This window comes from Contarinia nasturtii, unplaced genomic scaffold (assembly GCF_009176525.2).
Source record: "Contarinia nasturtii isolate CC-2019 unplaced genomic scaffold, AAFC_CNas_1.1 Cnas_scaffold_745, whole genome shotgun sequence".
NCBI lineage: Eukaryota > Metazoa > Arthropoda > Insecta > Diptera > Cecidomyiidae > Contarinia > Contarinia nasturtii.
The window spans coordinates 2289082-2307323 of NW_022198093.1; the positions used below are offsets into that span (position 1 = coordinate 2289082).

General features: G+C 32.9%; 1 protein-coding gene across 1 annotated transcript; it reads right to left on the reverse strand.

Annotated features, from left to right (window-relative positions):
• Positions 1-7545: 7545 nt before the first annotated feature.
• LOC116341660 (uncharacterized protein F13E9.13, mitochondrial) lies at positions 7546-13610 on the reverse strand. The gene is made up of 5 exons (XM_031768858.1): positions 13476-13610; positions 8618-8701; positions 8461-8543; positions 7964-8387; positions 7546-7871 (listed from the first exon to the last, which is right to left on the reverse strand). Exons 2-5 carry the CDS (start codon positions 8691-8693, stop codon positions 7630-7632), a joined length of 825 nt encoding a protein of 274 aa, XP_031624718.1. The 5' UTR covers positions 8694-8701; positions 13476-13610; the 3' UTR covers positions 7546-7629.
• Between the last annotated feature and the right edge of the window lie 4632 nt (positions 13611-18242).

Consider the following 18242-nt stretch of genomic DNA (forward strand, 5'->3'; position numbering starts at 1 on the left):
ATGTGGGAATGTGGTTTGCATAGGCATTGTGAATAGGGGCCCTTTGAGGGGATTTTCGAGGAAAAAAGTGTGAAAATTATTGTCATTGCACGTTTCCAATGAACCAAAAATGGAAAAAACATTAGGTTCTTTATACTCGAATTGATAAATAACTACCTTTTTGTTCAGCGGAATGAAAAAAATACCCATCGTTTGAAAAAAAAGTGATTTTTTTCTCATTTAAAATAAACACATCTCCCCTTAAGTCTTCATTCGCTAAAATTAAATGTTGAAATATGTTTTTTTTTACAAAATGTACAATTTTTTTATGCGAATAAAGTATATACATGATGTTGGACGTTTTTAATTGAAAAATTTCTCTCAAGAATGACATGGTGGTGGGATGAGATTGTTCAACGAATTCAAGCGCAGCGCATAAAAGCTACAATAGAATAAAAACCGGTTGTAATAATTGGAAAAAGTCGTTCTGTTGAAACTGGAACATTGAAAACGAAGACATAAAATACGAACGCAACCATTCATTTCGGTCGTAGAGTGCACGCTTTCGTTTTCGTAGCGACAAATGGAGTCATTAACTGCACTGTTTTACGATTTTCTTCTTCTTGTACAATTTTTACCTTTTTATTTTCGCAAAAGTTGAATGTGTCCTTTTCTGAATTTGGCACTTTTTTTGGCATTAAACATCGAAATTTAACGAATAACACGTAATTGGTAATTAATACGAGACCAAAAAATACCTAATTATTGGCGAAACCGAAAGACAGAAAGAAAAAGAGAAGGAAAATTGAGTAATTTGAAAAACAAAATTTTGCTCGAAAATTCCACTAAATGGATTCTTGATCGATGTTCAAATAGTGAAATGTATTTTGAAAACGCTATCATGAATGTTAAACTGCAATAAATTAACTATTCGAAATGATACATGCTCAAAATATTAACGACACATGTTAACAATATTTTTTTTTCTCGCATTTGTTTGTAAAGAAAAAATTATGTTATGACTCATTTGCATACGTTATTGTATATGCGCTGACTCATTTATGAATAAAGCGACAAAAGAAACATACTGAAACAAATCAAACAAAGTATGCGACCGCTTAATATGCGCCATGAATAAAATCGTTTCATGGAAGTCACGTTTTGATTCGCAAAATGAATGAAACAAAAAAAAGATTCAAGGGACTATAAAAATGAATGGACAGTGTTGTCGGAGCCGGGCATATGAACTGATTTATTTTAGAAATGAACATATATGCGCACGTGCCTGAAGTCATTTCAATTTCGCCAATTTTGCGACCAAAATAACGGGCTTGTTGTGGTTGGTCGTAGTCGGGTACGCCAAAGATTTTGACGGAAGACAATGGAAAGAATCCGAAGGGGGTATCTGCAAATAACGATTCTTTGTAGGGTAAACGTCTGTTTGGAAAAAATATAAAGGGGTTTCTGATTCCACTCGCATCAAAATTGATTAAGAAGAGAAGAATTTTGGTAAAAAAAAAAACCTAGCAAATCGGAAGAATTCATATTTTATAGAGGAGGTTATTCGGATCCTATGAAGCCCACCTTTGTGGTTAGCCGTACATTGGTCGTTACCGAAAATGGTTCGAATACACAAGGTACATTTCTGGCCACTTTCATGAGCAGTAAACAAAGAAAATATGAATTCTCTAGAATAAATACAGCGTATGATACGGTCGCACACCATAGGTTGTTTTTACATACATTTTTTGCTGTATTTTGTATGACGGTGTTTCGCTTTGAAATGCAACCTTTTCATACGCTGTTTTTATTCTATAGCAATCATATCTGCTTTGAATTGATGCAATCACATTGATTGTTTTACTATGTTTGCCATTGGCCACATTCATTTTGAATAAAATAAAAAAAAATCGCTGATTTCATGCATTTGGGCAATGGACACATTTGCGGTTGTCGATTACGGAGTCAAGATTAAAAAATCAATGGCATATTATGAGAAATCACTATCAATGGCTTCCGAATTTCAGTTCAATAGAACAAGTTGACTTTCATCCTGAAAGTTTCAGGAAAGCGATACTTTTTTAAGAATTCAGAGTAAGTTACTTTACATTAAAAATCATTAAGGGATATTAACACGACTTCGCCCTGATTGGAGTTTTCTCCATTCTTTTTTGGTCATTTTCCTTCTATTGAGTTGCCATTCTTTTTATGTTATCACATTTTTTCTTCCGCCATGAATCTCATTGGAACTATTGCAATGAACTCAAGAATAAACTGTACAGTTATCTAACTAAGAGTATGTAAGTAACAGGTGATAGTTACAGTGTAACGATAGTTTCGATTCTCGTTTCATTTTCAACAAATTGTGCAAAGTTCGTTGCACGGAATAGAAAGTGGCGTCAAGTAAGTGTTGTCGTATGCAATTTGCAACATCTGTTCATACACGAAAAATTAATTATATTCCTTTTAAGTTTTGCCATTATCATACAGCACAAGGGGGAAAGAGAGCGAGGGAGAGAAAGAGAGATGGATGATAACAATGTTCCGTAAATTTATACAATATTCCAATTTGCACGAAGATAAGATTGTTCCATCATAATCGATTTATCGATTACATAATAATGTGATGTGTCTTGGCAACAAAATCGTGTTGTACACACGCCTTTACATCTATCGACGCGTACTTTGCACATCACTTGGCCGAAGATATTCAGTCAATCATTATTGCACCAAATAATCAGCGAAAGTCAATCAAATTCAAATTGAATGCTGAACGAACATCCGAGCACAATAATGAAGTAATAAAGACGATGCCAAATACATAAATATCCTGACACCATTGAATATTGATGATGGATATGCGGTATGAAAATGAATAATCAACAGTGAAAATGAAAATATGGTTTTAAATTAATATTGCGACGACGAATTGCAACATTGTGATTGATATGCCTTGCGTGGTTTTTGCTCACATTCTAGCTTAAAACTTTTCAATTCTAAATTCATTGGAATTTCATTGGAATTTCAAATATTCTCAAATATTATCACAATAGATGCATTTTAATGGGCGAACAAAATAATTCAAATGCTCGAACCACCGAAGAGAATTTTATGGGAAAAGTTATGCCGATTTAATAAAGTAATAAAATAGTTCACTTCACTAATTTCCATGGAATTTTTTTACATATTTTTTTCTATCATCCGAATGCAGTAATCTTTGAACAGTAACACCTCGCTATGATGTAGCGACAATTCCGTCATTTAGGGAAGGAACAGTTTCACAACCATAAATTATCTGACCCACCATACTGCTGGCCGATGAAAACTTTAAAATCGAAGGTATTTTTCGCTCTTCGATTTTTATCGACCCCAAAATTAAAGCTGTGAATACATAGACTTTTTGATACATGTCAAAGAAGCGGAAAATATTTGAATTTTAACTTAAAAAAAAAATTGGTAAAAAAATCATATTTTCCTTTATCTGGCGAATTACTTCAATGGCAAAAGAAAAATCTGTTTCCGTTAACTAGAGTTTTCGATATCGAAAAGTTTTACTGTATTACTATGTTTCTTATTACTGCTGTTGCTACAACAAAGTCTATTTAGTTGCTTGTAATCATTGTCAATCGAAGTTTTCTAATTGTTGTCGACGTTAATTTGAATTGTTGGTGTGTCGTTTTTTTTATGTGGGAAAACTTCCATTAAAACTAATATTTCGCCCGAGCGATAAGTTGATACTGATGGAAGTGAATCAATCTTGAAAGGATACTGTAATTACCAAACCATTTGGTAAAATGCTATGCTTTTATTTAATGAACGGTAAAATGTTCACTGCTCTCTTTCTCTCGCCGCATCTTTTGTCGATCCAAGCGTCATGCCACACACCACTTTGCGTTGTGTACTATGTTATCGTGTGAACGGTATAATGTTATCGACAATAATATTACAATATAGAGGTTTGCTGAACACACTACCATTAAAATACGCTTTTAATCGTTTCGAGTGTTTGCTCCGTTAGTGATGCTCTAAAGTACGAAAGCAAAAGCATATCGGCATCCATTTAACCGTATACATTCACACACCCACCAGGAATATCGTGGCGTAATGAGAATGATGACTTGATATTTTATGATGTAGGAGTTGAAGAAAAAAAAATGTTCGTACAAAATCATTTTAGCTTTGTGTGTGCCGCTCTCGAAATTGTGTAATCGTTCGGTAGAAGTTAAAATGTCAAGCTACGTTTTCCATGAAGCGTCATGCTCAATTACATTTTCGGTGAGAGAGAAGGAGGAATAAAGAAAGAGAGAGAATGAAAACGACACTTGAACTTGATATCTTATGAACCGGAGATGTACTAAAAATAAAACATGATATTTTCAAAAGATCAAATTTATGTCACCAAACATTGTGCACAAACACAGAGCATGATAGAGAGAGAGAGAGAGAGAGAGAGAGAGAGAGAGAGAGAGAGAGAGAGAGAGAGAGAGAGAGAGAGAGAGATGAAAGTGGAAGAAATATCATAACTCATAATATTCACAATAAAGATTCGCTACACTGTATCAATAAATCTGTCAAACTTGTACTGCCTCAACATCGAAGTGCTGATTTTGGCCCATGAAATGTAACTTTTGAGTCAAAGTATGCATTTGATATCAAGTAAATTGAAGTTTATTCTAAAAATTGTATTTATGTGTGGTTTCAAAATCAACAACTTCCTGCCATGTCAATTGACTATGATTTTCGCCGAACAAACGGAGTCCATCGAATGTCGAGGCTCGGGTCAGGTGCTCCTCATTCAAAATGTGAACAACAAAACGACCAGATGATAACAACACACAGAGCTCAATGAAAATTGACAATCAGCACGGACACATGCATATTCAGTGTTGGAAGTTTGTGGGGAAACTGACACACATAAAAGACAACCACATTTGATAAGAGGTAAGTCAATAGCGATAGATTCAATGCTTTGCTTTTACCACACACTATAAAATACATCTACATGCAATTGTTGCCAAAATTTAGCATTCAAAGTGCTACACACTTGTCAGTAAATGTAGAGACAGGATGACTATGCACTTGGAAATATCCACAACCACATACACGCGCGCATGGACAATGTTACCGGAAATGGCTTAATGAACTTCTTGATAAGAGCTTCAGCATAAGCGTATGAAAATCGCTTTTATCAAGAAATAAACAAATGAAATAGTAATATACTGAAAATCTGATATGGAGATCAATCGATTTAATCATTTACTTAATTGCCTCCACGTTCTTTCCACATTCAAACACCGGTTCAGGCTTTATCTCCCATTTATACTGCTTAATACTCCAGCATAACACAAACTATAATCCGATTTTCATTTGCAATTGAACGAATGAAGATTATTATTATTAAACATTTCTCTCTCGTTGTCAAAATCGAAAATTGTTTAGCATATCAAACTTAAGAAAACACGTGTATTGTAAACAATTGTCTATCATCAAAAGACTCCGAGCTTCAAATTGAAATAGAGATAAACCACATACAATTTGAAACATGCAAATACGACGACAAACTAACACAACACACACACACACATGTGAACAGCAACTAGTTTCAATTATTTTTGAGTTGTGACTTATAAATATTTTAGCATCGCACTTATGAATTTTACACCATTCAATCAATTTAAGTGTAATATTCGGACGACAATGACTGTTAAGTATTGTACTCATGTTTCATGCAATTTTTACGACATATTTTGATTCGTAAACAATATTATTACAGGAAAAATCACACAAATACAGAGAGTGAGAGAAAAGAAGGGAGAAACATTAAAAATTATACAAAGTATTGTGTCTGCAGAACGACGAACAAAGTAAATTCTATTATAATTTCATGAGATTTTGCCGAGTAAAACTTGTACATAAATTATTGTATGTGTACATGACAATAAATTTTGACGAAAGTTATGAGCATACACTCATACTCTGTGTGAATTATTCCAATTAATAAAATAATTCGAAAGTCGTTAACGAAATATGGCAAATCTCCGTTGTTAAAATGGATCAATGTTTCATATACTTTTGGCCGAAGCTTTCAGTATATTTTGGCGTGTTTGTTTGATATGATAAATTTTAAATTATCGTAGAAAACACCGAAAATGCTCGTGATTACATACATGACGTACTTTCTGTCAAATTTAAACGTTATAAAATAATCCCATCACAAAATTAGATAAATTTTAAATTTATGTGCAAATGTATATCGACCGAAATTTGACTACCCATTCGGATTACACACTTTGCTTTAGTTAAAATAGCATCATTTCTAATCTGAATTGAAAAAAAAATCATTAACCAATGGTCATCGGAATTACAACTATATTTCGAACAATAAACAAACATTGAAAGTTCGTAACAGCTTCATGTGAACAGCAAGGTTTAATGAGAGGATATAAAAGTTCGAATGTGGTCATGTCAAACTGTGGATTTTTCATTATTCTTGGATTCTTTTGTTTACTATATTTATTACATTTTCAAAATTATTTCTGATTCATATAATAATATGATCGAGAAAAATTGAAAACCAAAAAATTTCTTCGTTTCAAAATGTCCAACATCTTTTTTTCTCAATTCAATCTTCTTTAAATATATGTTGATTTTTTTATCAAAAGTTATATTATTACCTTCTCACACTCGCATGTTGTTTTATTTATGTTCTCTCTTTCGTTCGCTCTCAAGTTGAATTCAAAGTTTGATGGTGATCATTTCAAGCCGGTTCATACCTATAGACGAAATAGATTACCAAAAGCTTCTGCTTTTACTTCTCACATAATATAATCGCATTAAAAGAGTCTAAAGTAAATGTGCTGAAAGATGAAAGGGCCAACGATTCGATGCACATTACTCCGGAATTACAGTGAACACGAGTCCTGTGGTCTGTATTGTGAGTGCGATTTCTGGTATTATGTGTGTGCTTGCTCTGGAAATGTCAGCATTGGTAAACCGTAATGCGATAAACGTTTTATTCAGTTACAAATAGCAAACTAACAAATGTCAAAACAATGCAGTTTTTCTCAATACACATACTACGTATATCTGTCGCTTGTCGTTTTTGGTTTTGCAAGCATTTTCACCACTAACTCTGTACCATATGAAATCAAATGCGACGTTATTTTTTGAACTTTTCGCATCACCAACAATTCGAAAAGCCAATTACTGGAATCAAACGGGGAATATGTATTGTGATACGTCAACGAAGTAAATTTAGGTGATCAAATTACTATTGATTGGGTTAGAATTGAAATTTCACATTTTCATGAGAATTTCGTAGTTTTCATCCATTTTTGGTTGTCATTAACTTCCATTTAGAAGGAACAAAAGTGAAAAAAAAAATCAAATCTATTTTAAGCCGTGCAACCTTTACTTTTCGATTCAACAAACATTTTAGCATTATATTTATCCATTTTATTCATCGAACCCAAAATTTTATCTAAAAAAATCATTTCAAAATTATTCATTACATAAACCATTCATTTCATTTCACTCAAGCCGAAGTCAATAATTAAAACCAACATGTTTTGGCCATAAAACAAAAGTTTTGGTTTCACATTTATTCAGTTCGAAAAAATTAAATATTCTTGATTTTTGTCCAATCAATCCTTAATGTAATTTCCGCAAATGATTTACTTTCTCCATGAGATTTCCAATTCTTGTGTCGCAAAGTTCATTGGCCCAATGTCCGTCTCGTTTGAAATACGAACCGATTATGGCGGCATTCGATTTCGGAAAATATTCTTCAATATTTTCATGTGTTACCCCCGAACCAATTATAATCGGTGATTTACATTTGTTGTGAATGGCGTGCAAGTCATCGTCGTTGACAGCGCACCCAGTTGCAGTTCCTACGTGTGAAATAAATGCAGAAATGGTAACGAGTGATGAAAAAAATATGATGTTAAAATAAATGATTGGTTGGTTCGTATAATAATGGTACCGGTAAGTATGACACCGTCGGTCAAAAAGAATTCAGCGGCATGCACAGTTTCAAGCAGTGACACATCATTTGTAATCGCATGTGAGCTGTGCTTTTTCTTGAGATCGGTGAAAATAAGAATGTTCTCGGCGTCAATGTGTTTCCGATAGCGAAGTAAATGGCCAGCACAAGCGTCGGTAAAACCTTCGTCAGCAACATGCGAAAATACAAAACCTTCAGCTCGAATAAATTGTAAATTGGTCGCTTTTGCAATGGCCAACGCTTGACAATTTGCACTTGCCAACACTTGAATGCCACACGGTATTTTCGGTAGAATTTCCTTGATTTCAGCACTCACACGACTCATCGATGCAATAACCTCGGGGCCAATATTCGCATTTTGAATGTACGGCACATCATGCATGTTTTCAACTAAAACTGCATCCTATTCATGCAATAACAAACCATATTGATGCTATTTTTACCTTGAAAACATAGTTTCGATATAAATAACTTACGACATTGTGTTTTCGATAGATATTTGCTTCGTGACGAGCCTGTTCAACGATTGCATTAAAATTTCCATCATATTTTGGAGTACCTATCGCCGGCGGCGGTCAAACATTTCTAATTAGAAAACCTAACTCATTGTTTCTTATTTAAAGTTGAACAAACCTGGTAACGCTCTAAGGTGAATCATGCCAATGACTGAAAACAATTTTGTACCGAAAACTTGCTGGAAACGTTGCATTTTTTTTTCTATGAAAAAAACAAAAAAAAAAGTTATTATATTACATGTTATTGTACGATGCTATTATTCCACGCGCACGCACACACTGTGCTGCTTAAATAATGTTTCATTTTATAATTGTGATGTGAAGAAAAAATGCATTCATCATTTCATAATGACTGTCAAAAAGAAATTTTTGCGAAGAATAAATGAAATAAACCGAAAAAAGAATTGTTGAAAGAATATAAAAATATTTTGATTTCTCTCTACATTCAGAACGACTGAAAACGTTTGATTCGTTCTCCCTGCTTTTTGTTACCCTCTTCGAAACTCTGCAGTAATTTTCTGACTATTTCTCTTTGTCTAAGCCCGCACTCCAAATTTTACGTTACCATCGCCTTATCAATGTCATAAGATGCTTTGAATTGAATTCATACACAAATGTCGTGGCAATCCTGTTGTATGTTGTGTGAGATGATGCGTGATTTATTTAGTGTGATTCAAGACAAAAACTAATTTTAGCATCAAAACCACGCACCACTTTTGAATACAATGCAATGTTGTTGGGTGCACACGATGCCACTGCAGAACGAAATAATTTCGAATATTTTTGTCGAATGTTCTTTTTTTTTGTATTCAACACCGCCCCCAAAAAGTAGCAAAAAGTGAAGAGCTTAACGTATATATCAATTTCAATTATCATTTTAAAGTTTTTGCCACGAATTTTCACTGTGGAATGCACTCGGTTTCTTCATCAATGTTAAAATTTGTGTTTGTTGAACATTGCATCAAAATAACTAAATAACATGTTTTCGGTTCAGTATTTTGTGTGATATTCCGACCGACTAATATTTATTTGAAATGTTCAAGCAAATCACGAAAATTTGCACTCAGACATTGTCATTGTTTCTCTTAGCATACAATGTTGCTTCAAGCAATTTCATTTAATTCGATAGAATGAACACAAGTGTCGAGTGACGATGTTCAAATGTCTTAATCCAATTGCAGCAGATAACACGACACAAACACTGAACTTATACAAAATACACAATTCTTGTAACAGCAACACACTGCACACTGTATTCTTTGAAACGAAAATATTTATACGAAAATAATGAATTACAGTGAATAGGATATGCACATAAGCACTCCTTTTTTATTTGATGCGCCACATTGAACGCTAGGTATTGGCTAATTCCAAGTCACTGATTTGCTACATATAAATATTAGCATTTAGAGACAAGTTACTATTACCAGTTAATTTTATAAAAATCTATAATGCACTTGAAAATTAAGAATTATACCCGGCGGTTTTCACTTACAATACATCTAAAAAATACACGAATAAAATACAGTGATCCGAATAAGAGAATTCATTCATTTTGCGAATCATTTTTCAATTTTATGGAATTTTGTTTTGAAATTTTCATACTTGAAGTACTTTTTTTCTTCAAATAGGTAGTTTTTGCACAGCTAAATACTATTTGCACCGCAAATGAATATTTTTTTCCTAGAAAAAAACTGTAATTTGATCGTAAAGCGAGAGAAGAGTCATATAACAATTTGAACTCAACTATTTGATGGCTTCTCCTTGGAGACTCACTGTTGCATATGTGTTCGCTGATGTGCAAGTATTTTTGTCGTTGTGGATTCGAGTTATTTTATCGGTAATGTCATAGAAGCTTTGGATTTAATAAGCCATAAAATAAATTCCATCGAAGTAAACAATATAACCATGTGACTTCGGCATGAATATTGCTCCTCTAAAACATACACAGTGCCGACGATATGTGCCCAAATATGATGGAATGAGAGTGAAAAAAGAGAATGAACGTGTAGTCAATGTTAAAATATCAAGTAGATGATGCGTGAAGCGTATCTCGCTACGTCGTGTTCGATACGTTGGCATTGAACATTTAACAACGTCAGCATGGTATCGATATTAAACAATGCCCTTTAGCAAACAAGAAGACAGCCCACTTCTTGTATGATTTAAACAACCTACATCGATTGAATGTACACAATTGTGAACGAAAATTGGAACAACAAAAATCTTAGCCAATTTAGACATTGCTTCGACTTCACATAAAAGCCTTCAAATTTAAGGGTGAACTGAAGCAATTTCTGTAGTGCAGAATTTAAATACACTATATCATCACTGTTTTGTGGGTGCACGCGCCCATTTTTGAATCGATCAATCTTACCCATTTATTTTATGTGTTTAATAAATAACATAAACGTATTTTCCTATCGTAAATAGCTCAGAAGTAACACACTAAACGAACATATTTATGTTATTATTGTATCAGCAGTATATGAAGATGTTATTTGAGAAAACTCAATCAATTGCAATTTGCTGATCTATGCACCGATGATGAGAGTTAAGCAAGTAAATAAAGACGTGGCTGCAAGCATTATGACATGTTGTTTGAAATGCAATCGAATTGATTCCAGTCGTCGTGAAAACGAATTTAATATCTAATAAAACAAGAGACAAGTAGCAAATTAACCCCAGAGTCGACAGCTTTTACGGCATCAATCAGACAAAATTCGACTGACATGACGAAATATTAAATAAGACCTTGAACAACTTGCATCAAATTAGGTTCTTTACTTTTTACAATATGCCAAAATAATCTCACATTGAAAGGGAATCCTTGATTACCGTCTTAAGACAGTCTATTTGCTTTGTTTTTTTTTTTCATCAAATTCCGTAAAACACTTAATTCGCAAGCATGGCAAATTTTTGAAAATATTTAATGTCGCTTTGCCCGCAAACATTTCACGAGATTCTATTTCAATTTTTATTGCAAAATTACATGTCTAAAATCCACAGTTTCATCCGCTCGAATGGTACAGCAAAAGATTTTTCAGTCAATAAAAAAAACCATGCAGAGAGATAGAAATATACACATAGAAATTATTATCTGTCAAGACATCATCTTATCAATGAGAACGACAATGTGCGCGCCATTCGTGCATTTTACTTTCACTCGACGTTGAATTTAAATGGAAATCGACCATAAAACTCTCTGCCTCGCATACAGCTTAACTGCCTTTATCCGCGTCGAATATTTTGCGGTGGTGTTGTTTGCGATATAACCGATTTAATATTTTATAAGATGCCATCACACAATAATGGTATAACATTTTTCGGTGTATGAATGAATATGTTACCATCAGCATTGAAATGTTCGGCAAAGCTAGTAATTTTGTTGAAAATAGATTGGCTTAGATAATGTCTCACTTTTCCGCGAAAAGATATGCCAAAGGGCAATTGCCTTTTTCAAACGGAAATGAAAAAGAATCCAAAAACATTAGTTTCATTGAGAGAATAATTTCTGGCAACTTTGAAAAAACAATTCTGATATAATGATATACCGGACACTCTTGTTACATCGATTGAATGGAAAATTGATTCGGAAGCAGGCACACATTTCAAAAATCATTAGCCACACACTTTTTTGTCAGTTTGAAAAATAAAATTCCGTCGATTGAACCGCAAAACGATCAAAATTACTTTTATTCGATTGGCATGGTCTTCATTGATATCAAATAGTCGTTTTGTAAAATGGTTACATTCACAGTTTTGGCCAGCACAATGTCAAAAACAGAAGCACAATTCATTCTAAAATCCCAGATGACGACTGATACACTCAATACGTGTATTGAAATTATTTCGAACGATTTTTTTTTGGAAATTTATTTCACAGTTTTGTGCAAGTGAATCTGTTTTCGACAGTCTCGAGTGTAGCATTGCCGCTGCAGTGCTTATCAAAATAGTTCAGCACTTGATTAGCGTCATTCACTTTATCGGAAAATATCGCTGAATTATTCTCTGCATTTCGAATTTCGATACAGTTTGCTGTATGCTACTTATTGAACCGTCTGCCATTGTTGAACCAACATTTCATATTACGCCAACAGCTACAATTTTTGAATTGTTCTGATTATTGAAACCGTTTCTATGCATACGATGTACGTTTACGAATCTATATCATAATTGCGATCTTATTTACACTCGACGGAAATTTTTATAACCGATTTTTCGCTAATCCAATGCGTTGAGCTTAGCCCAAAAGGAAATCGGTTTCAAATTGATATTCAATACAAATTCCGATTTTTTCGAAATATTTTGAATTGACGTCAATTTTCATATTTATTTAACCAAGATATTTTTATACAGACAAAAACTGTCTACAATCTAATTTCCCTATTTTCTCCTTTTTTCTACACTAATCAAATTATATCGTTAAGTTCAGGAACAACTAATTCATTATTAACACAATATTTTCGTCATTATCATCCCGTATTTTTCTTTCATTCCACTAATTTGGTTGTATGTTTTGTGTGTGTCTACAATCAATCAATTCAAATCAAATATAACACAACACATTTTCACCCGAGCTCGAAACCTCACGTACCAAAAATCCCTATTAACAAAATGGTTTGTCTAAAAATTGCACTGCACTGTTGACAGTATACAATCGAATAGTAATATGCGCAATAATTTGACGTGTTATTACGATGCATGCAAACATTTGTAACAGAAACCAGACAATACGCACTACTCGCAGTAACAGCGAAACTTTTTATTGTGATATCGCCAAAAAGCGCCAAATAAATTCATTCATAAAATCTCAATTACACTTACAAACACTTTGAAAGCAATTGTCAACAAAGATTTTACACAAAAATGTGATTTTAATTATTTTATCTGTGGTTCCATTGAAAAAAGTTTGAATAAAACAAAATATACAGTGAGTATTAATTTCTGTGTGTGCAAATATTTAAATAACCTACTTGAATTTTGGTGGATTTTGGAAATTAAAATGCTAACTGAACTGTTTGTGGTTTTGACTATGAATACAATTCACTGATTATGACATCTTAAAAAAAGCCGGCTGTGTGCACGACCAAAATAAAACTGAACTGCAAAGACACAAACCCAACGATTATCAACAAATGTTCCCAGCAACTGTAATCACTTTATCATCAATAAAAATCAATTTGATATTTGTATAAGCTTGTATGTATTTCTCTGATAAGCATATGATATTACAAAACATATACATGTATGATTCGATTTCACAATATAAAAAATGAATTGATAATATCGACCATTCGACAATAGATGTCGCGAGTTACGCAACAAAGGCTTTCTATTCAATCGTTTATAATACATTGTTCATCTGGTTTGTGGTTATGCTATACATGTTTTCGTAATTTAAATTGTATTCAAGTTTGAACGGTGCAGATTTGAAATAAAGAGTCTTACGGGAGTGAGACAAACTTTTCCGCACGGTGGTAGATGCGTATTTTATTAGCTAGTTCAAAATAATATTTGGTCGATTTTTCAAGATTTTCAAGCGGCGAAAAGTTCGAGATCAAAAAATGTGTTCGGCATCGAAATATTCTTTATTTTAATAGAAAATGTACTCGCAAAAGATTTTTCATACTTTCATGATGAACTCATGAAAGTATAACATTTGAAAGTATTAAAAAAATATGTCTGTATGCTACCGTTATGGCGTGAAACTTTGCACAGGCTATTTTTTTCACAAAAACTAGCAATCTGAAAGTTTTGAGAAATTTAAACGAGAATTAAGAGTACCTTACATACAAAATTTAGTATGGGAGGTACCCTTAATTATGATTGAATTTTCTTCAAACTTTCAGAATGTTATTTTTTTTGTGTAAATTTTCACGTCATTACGGTTGCATACAGGGTAGCTTCACGGAACGCAGAAACACTAAAATGAAGAAAAAAACGCATAAAAATGTAAAAGAGATAGATAAACCGTGATGGTTGATCTTAATAGCAGTGTTAAATGTTGTTACAATGAGATGGACATGTCAGTCGAGTTTACGATCACACAATCGGCTTTTTAGGACTTCATAATCAGCGTATTTACATTCGAAATCACAAACATTGACGAACTAAAATTGAAGTAAGTCATTCAGAACGATTATGAATAAAAAAACTCAGTTACCTGGAATAGGTGTGCTCCAAAACAATTCTTTCGCTAGACATTTCCAATAACTTTTTGTCTGTTGAATTTCTTTTATTTCAATTTTTAATTTATTAATACAATAATATTTCAATAACTTCTGTCAGATATATTTGAATGACTATAATATAGAAGACTGCACAAACTAATTTCTAATTAAACACTGTTTAAGCCGTTGACACCTTTACTTTAAGGAAATGCAATATGAACATTGCTGTCAACTTGACCATATAAGAAATTAGTTTGTGCAGTTTTCTAATTCAAATATATCTGACAGAAGAAATTAAAATATTATTGATTAATAAAAATTAAAATTGAAATGAAAGAAATTCATTTAAAAAACACATCAATTTTTTGAAGAAGAAGAAAAACAGTAGCAAGTCCAAAATAGTTAGTGCATAATGCAAACAATCAATTTTATTGTTTGAGATATATTCACACTATAAATGATAATAACAATTGTTCAGCGATTTCATAATAGATGTCAGAAGTTGCGCTGCTAATGCTTTCTATTCAATCGTTTCTAATACATTTTGCATTTGGTTTATGGTTATGCTAAAGATGTATTCACATTTTAAATTGTATTTAAGCATGTACGGTGTTGTTACCGCCGAAAATCGTCTCTTCCACATCGACTCTTGATCAATTTTTCAAAGTCTTGGTTAACAGTACCTGTAAAATGTTTTTCCTAAACGAACTTATTCCCGAAAACTAGGGATATTTTTCGTGAAAAAATCCAAAATTTTCGAGAAATCTTCTGGAACTTAAATCTTTTCAAGAACATTTATGCTCTTATTTTTTTTCATTAAGGTATCTAGCATTCTTCAGAAAAAATAATATTCAAAATAGAAAATTCTATACAATAAAGAAAAAACATTAAAAGGAAAACATGACGGCGATCTTCAAGTTTTTATACTTTTTTAAATCAATTTTTCGTAAAATGACAATTTTTTTCGTAGAAAAGAAGCACGCGTTATCGTCCCATGAATTTCGCCAAAACAGAATAAATTGCAAAACAGTTATGGCTTAATCGTTTGAATTTCATTTCGAAAACTATTTCGACGTATCAACGAGCAATTTGAAAATAACTACTTGTTCATGTTCAAAATGTTTAGAAAATACTCCTTTGGGAAATGAAACAAATTAACTCTTTTCTATCCTTTAAAAAAGATTATTTTTTAGATGGCCATTGATAAAGAGAGGTCTAATATAAAAGCCTAAAGAAAAAGTGATAGCAAAATGACAAGAAACAAAAAAAATAATCTTTGTTGACAGGAATGTTTTCTATTTTGACGATGAAAACTTGTGAACTTGGATGATCGTGATGACAAATAAAATAAAAAAACTCTACACGTGTATGTGATGTTGAATTTGTCTTCGATAAAAATTATTTGGTGTGTTTACTTAAAAAAATGAAATAAAGCAATTTGCGACAAAATTTGCCATCTGACACCCAAATGATTTAAGCACACAAATTAAGAAAGCGATAAAAATGTTTAAAAACAATTGTGTGCATTTGAATTTGAAACACACTTACTCTCGCGCACACGCACACACCGTTAAAACTACCGCGCTCAACAATACTAATCGGTGAGAGTTGTATAAACAACGTAAACTCATTACAAACCCACTCAGAAAATAAAACGTAACGAAGAAGAGGAATAAAAAATATATTCGTGCATTAGGAATAGAGAAAAAAACAAACACCATTAATTGTATCGCACCGCACATCTAAGCGATGAAATGTATAGAATATATAATACAAAATATGAACACAGAAATAGAAAAAAAAAAACAGATAGAAAAATCGCAAGAAACAGCAGCAGCAACAATAACATATGACTCAATGGGGCAACGTACCTTAAAATGTAATTTTCGTACAAGTTTCTTTTCTATATCTCATAGATGTTTTGTTGCCAAAAAAATGAATATGTGTTGGGGATTTTTTTTATACAATTGCAGTTTCTAAGTAAATTTCAATAAAAAAAAACAGTCGTCATCACGGTATTGACTTGTTTTGTATTATGCCTGCTATATGAAGTCGAATTGATACTTGGTTGTAATAAAAAAGGTTAAGAGCATGCGATTTGACCGATTAGAAACAATTATTCAACGTATGATAAAGCAATATATGCAAGTGGCAACCAGCACCGATCTAGTAAAGCACTAGAAATGGCGTTAATCATAAAAAATGAAGCACGAAAATCATTTTAAAAAAATTAAAAAAAAAGAACCACGCCAAGACCACCAAGAGTCCAAAAAAGCGATACGATAAAAATTGTATAATATTAGAATAAAGAAAAATACAAAAATGTGCCGAGAACCATAGAAAAAAAACTAGCGCTGCAAAATAACCATTAAAAAGAAGCATTGCGAATGTAAGCATAATATAATGAAGAGAAAGAAAAATATACGAATTAAGCGCAACAACAAATGTTCAAAGGAATGGTGAAACAAAGTAGAAAAAAGAAACAAATATGAAGTCGAATTAGAAAGAAAAAAAAACAACGTAAAAGCAACACCAACAATACTAGTACGCACATCTGAAACGCGCTCCGACATGCCATTACACATACATACTCATGCAAAATCATCAAGCAGCAGTAACGAAAATGGTTTGTGTGCACGCCAAACGGAATGAGCAACGAGCTTTTTTAAACGCATTTTTCGGACAAATGATACGAGTTGGTGGTGCCTCGTCATATTTACAAAAATGCGCACTAAAGTTCCGGAATCCAAATGGCTCCCCATCTATCGAAATAAAGGGTCGTCCTTCCACATTTTGCTTTTCAATGGGACCCAATTATCGAGTGCAAATTTTCGAGATGTTTTATATCATCAATACCGCTGTGACAACCACAAAAAAAAAACAAAGCCTTATTGCATCCAAATATTTAATGCTTTTTTATATTCGTTTTGAATGCTCTAAATTGCTTTCTGAATGACTGCGTGCCCTTTGATATTTATAAACATTTTACTGTGTTTTGGCTGCTGCCGCTGCTATGAAAAATGAGTTACAAGCCGTGCGCATATAGTATTATGTAATTTCTGCTTGTTGAACTGGAATGAGGTGTTTTGTGTGTGCGTTTTGATTATTACAAACAACACACTTGTAAATGACTCGTCATTACAGCGCTCACCATGATTGTAGTGGGCTTTTTTTGGTGGAATACGATAGAGTTGAGTTTTTCATGGTTCATTTTTTTTGCGCCTTCTATCATCACTTCATGCTGTGTATAGTTATTTCATTTTTTCGGTCGCTTTTCGGACTTTTATTTTGTACGTTCATCCGAATGCGTATGCGAAATTTGCGATTAAAGATAATAGTGCTTATCGCATTGAAGCAGATAGGCATACGAAACGCATTATTGCGACAAATGCCTCGCTCTCTAGCAATAAAAAGCAAAGAGTGTGTACTGAATTCTTTCAACGCAAGATTATTTTTTGATATGTGATTACGTGCGCGTTTGAAACATTGTTCAAACAGGCAATAATTTAGAAAATCCGTCATTTGGTTTTTTGTTTCTCGTGGCACCGAAAATTGCTAACGCATTGATAA

What these genes read in the sequence shown, in the direction of transcription:
- LOC116341660 (XM_031768858.1), bottom strand. Translation starts at nt 8,693, where the DNA reads ATGCAACGTTTCCAGCAAGTTTTCGGTACAAAATTGTTTTCAGTCATT. An exon ending in TCACCTTAGAGCGTTACCAG is followed by an intron (nt 8,544 to 8,617) that starts GTTTGTTCAACT and finishes CGCCGGCGATAG; the next exon opens with GTACTCCAAAATATGATGGA. An exon ending in TCTATCGAAAACACAATGTC is followed by an intron (nt 8,388 to 8,460) that starts GTAAGTTATTTA and finishes TTGCATGAATAG; the next exon opens with GATGCAGTTTTAGTTGAAAA.